Here is a 2,500-nt window from a genome sequence, read left to right as displayed (position 1 = left end):
GAGTCCCACTCGGAGGGGTTCTCCTGCCTGAGAGGGTACGTGGATGAAGAGGGTGGCAAATGTTTAATCCGCTCCCCCCGCCCTGGCCCCCGCCCCCCTTTCGCCCTCCATCGCTCGGTAATTCAGGAAACGTTGACATGGAAGTATTTCTCTTCCAGCTGTGGAGGGTAACAAGAAATAAAAGATACAAAGGCTCATCTTTCACCTCAGCACTACCGCGGCCATCTCCCCCAAAAATCATATATCTCACGTGTAGAGAAAAAATGTAAAGGAAAAAACGAAAAACGGTGAAAATATCTCGTGGAAATAAATGCGATGTTCCTCTAATATTTCCAGCTAATGTACCTGAAATAACGCCTCACATATCATAAAAAGGAAAATGGGGATCTGGAAAAATGTTGGCTAAGACACGAGTTAGGTCTGTGAGCCGCCAGTTCCTTCCTTCCTCTGACCGGCCCCAAAGCCTCGCCGAACACAAACATTTCCTTTTGACAGCGGACGCTTCTCAGATTATTTCGTGCGGATTCAGATATCCATCGGCTCTGGCTGCCACTGCAGGTTAAGTGCACACGAATCCATCCGCAGCAAACGACCTGATCCGTCAGAGGCGAAAGATGCAACTGGAAGCCGCGAGTACGTTAGATACGGCGTCATTTTCATTAATAGTCATCAATGGAAGATGACACGGCATGCCTTCGAACGAACCGTACTTACAGGCGCCTGATGTGGCATATCCGAGCAGGACTCAGCCGTTGTAATCAGGCATTAAACCCACTTCAACCAACCATCTACCAGGATATTGATCTCGTGGGCGGGCATTTTAGCAAGCTAGCCAATCAATACGCGAGATTTTCCTCCTCAGCCAGTGGCTGCGCGAGGTTCCCCATTAGGGAGGGACGCGACGGCGACACACCAATCACGAGGGAGGGACCTGAATTCAATGAATGAGATGCTGGCCCAATCAGAATGGCCAGAGGATAATGGTGGCCCGGTTTTCATTAGCGGTACAAATGGTGATGTGATGAGCGCTGACTTAGGTGATACCAGAATCGAAGTCGACACCGCTAAGACAACACACATGTTCTGCCACTTGTCCTGCCTGGTGGGAGGACGACGACGTTGTCTTCTTCATTCATCGCCGCCCGACGACGCTCGTGACCACTTACTGACGCGTCTCCTGTGCGTGATTCGCGTCTCCTAAGAAAAAGCAGGTGAACAAATATCGGACGAAACTTTTCTCTTGGACGAACTTGTGTTTATTCCTTAAAAACTTGAGGTGTCAGTCATTGTGAGATCAAAACAAACTAGCATTAAGCGCCGTTCGATCGAGGGAGACACTTTTCAACTTGTCTGTCGCTGATAAACTTGGGGCTGATAACAGCAGCAGCGAAGACCGACAGGAAGGATGTCGACCAGTGAGAGGAAGTCTTTCTGCATCGAGTCTCTCCTGTCTCGCGAAGGCGTGGTGGGAGGCGGAGGAGGAGGAGGGCGGGGGACACTGAGCCCGGCTGACCTGACCTCTCATGAGGTGACCTCGCCTCCCCACACCCCGCCTTTAAGCCCCCTGTCGTCGCCTCATTCGTCTCCGCTCTCCGTCTCTCCGGCTGTGTCCTCCTCCTCCGCGATGCTCAATCGGGCATCTCTCCTCGGAGGGGCAGCTGCGCCGCTGATGCCTCCACATCTCTATCAGTACCCGGGAATGGGCATGCCGCCGGCACTGCTCCCCGCCCATGCCTTCGCGCCGACCAACTCGCCTCTACTGGATGCTCAGGCCCTCAGCGCTCTCAAGTCCGGGGCGGCGGCGCTGCCACCAGCGGCTCTCGAGTGGTTCTCCCGGGCGGGCCTCATGTACCCCAGGCTTCCGCCGGAATTAACTGGTAAGGGTCCATGGATCTTTTCCTTCCCTGCTAAAGACACCATTGTTTGAACGTCATTTCAGTCAGTACTTTTCACGCTGCTATGCTAACCTCACTGAGAGCTACCAATTTGTATTCAATTCTTATAACAATCTGAATTGCTAGATATGTGTATAGAACTTTATTTGGTTATGAATATCAGTGAAATTTCATTTTGTTATTCCCTTATGTATAATTAAGCTGAGGATATCAATACCTTAGTAAAAAGAAGCCACAGTCCCTTTTCTTATTATTTGGATTTATTAAGAAAATTGTCTAAAGAGGAATCTCATATTAAGAAGCTATTACAATTCGAAATTGTAAAAATTTGGTAAAGTTTATATTATTATTATTATTATTATTATTATTATTATTATTATTATTATTATTATTATTATTATTAATACACTGCCAATTATTTCATTAATTAATGTTTTATCATACATAAGGCTGAGGTTTTTGCTACCCAAGATAACTATGAGACGCAGGCATAGCGCTCTCGTATTTATAATGATTCTTCATAAAAACTGCTGCAAAGCATATCAGTCGTTATGATCATAATGAAGTAAATTACTTCCTGTATATCAAACATTTTGATGATATTC

General features: G+C 47.3%; 1 protein-coding gene across 2 annotated transcripts in view; it reads left to right on the top strand.

The window, feature by feature from the left end:
- The first annotated feature begins 994 nt into the window (after window positions 1-994).
- The window catches only part of LOC135212732 (motor neuron and pancreas homeobox 1-like), a 104,533-nt gene continuing 103,027 nt past the window's right edge, over window positions 995-2,500 (top strand). Inside the window, exon 1 of one of the 2 annotated variants that reach the window (XM_064246439.1) lies at window positions 995-1,877. In XM_064246439.1, coding sequence (XP_064102509.1) covers window positions 1,406-1,877 — 472 coding nt within the window. In that variant the 5' untranslated portion in view covers window positions 995-1,405. The remainder of the gene's footprint in view (window positions 1,878-2,500) is intronic. The other variant, XM_064246438.1, reaches the window with a different exon arrangement.

The sequence above is a fragment of the Macrobrachium nipponense genome, chromosome 41 (assembly GCF_015104395.2).
Source record: "Macrobrachium nipponense isolate FS-2020 chromosome 41, ASM1510439v2, whole genome shotgun sequence".
Classification (NCBI taxonomy): Eukaryota; Metazoa; Arthropoda; class Malacostraca; order Decapoda; family Palaemonidae; genus Macrobrachium; species Macrobrachium nipponense.
Note: the sequence above shows the minus strand (reverse complement) of the source record. Positions and strands in the feature narration are given on the sequence as shown.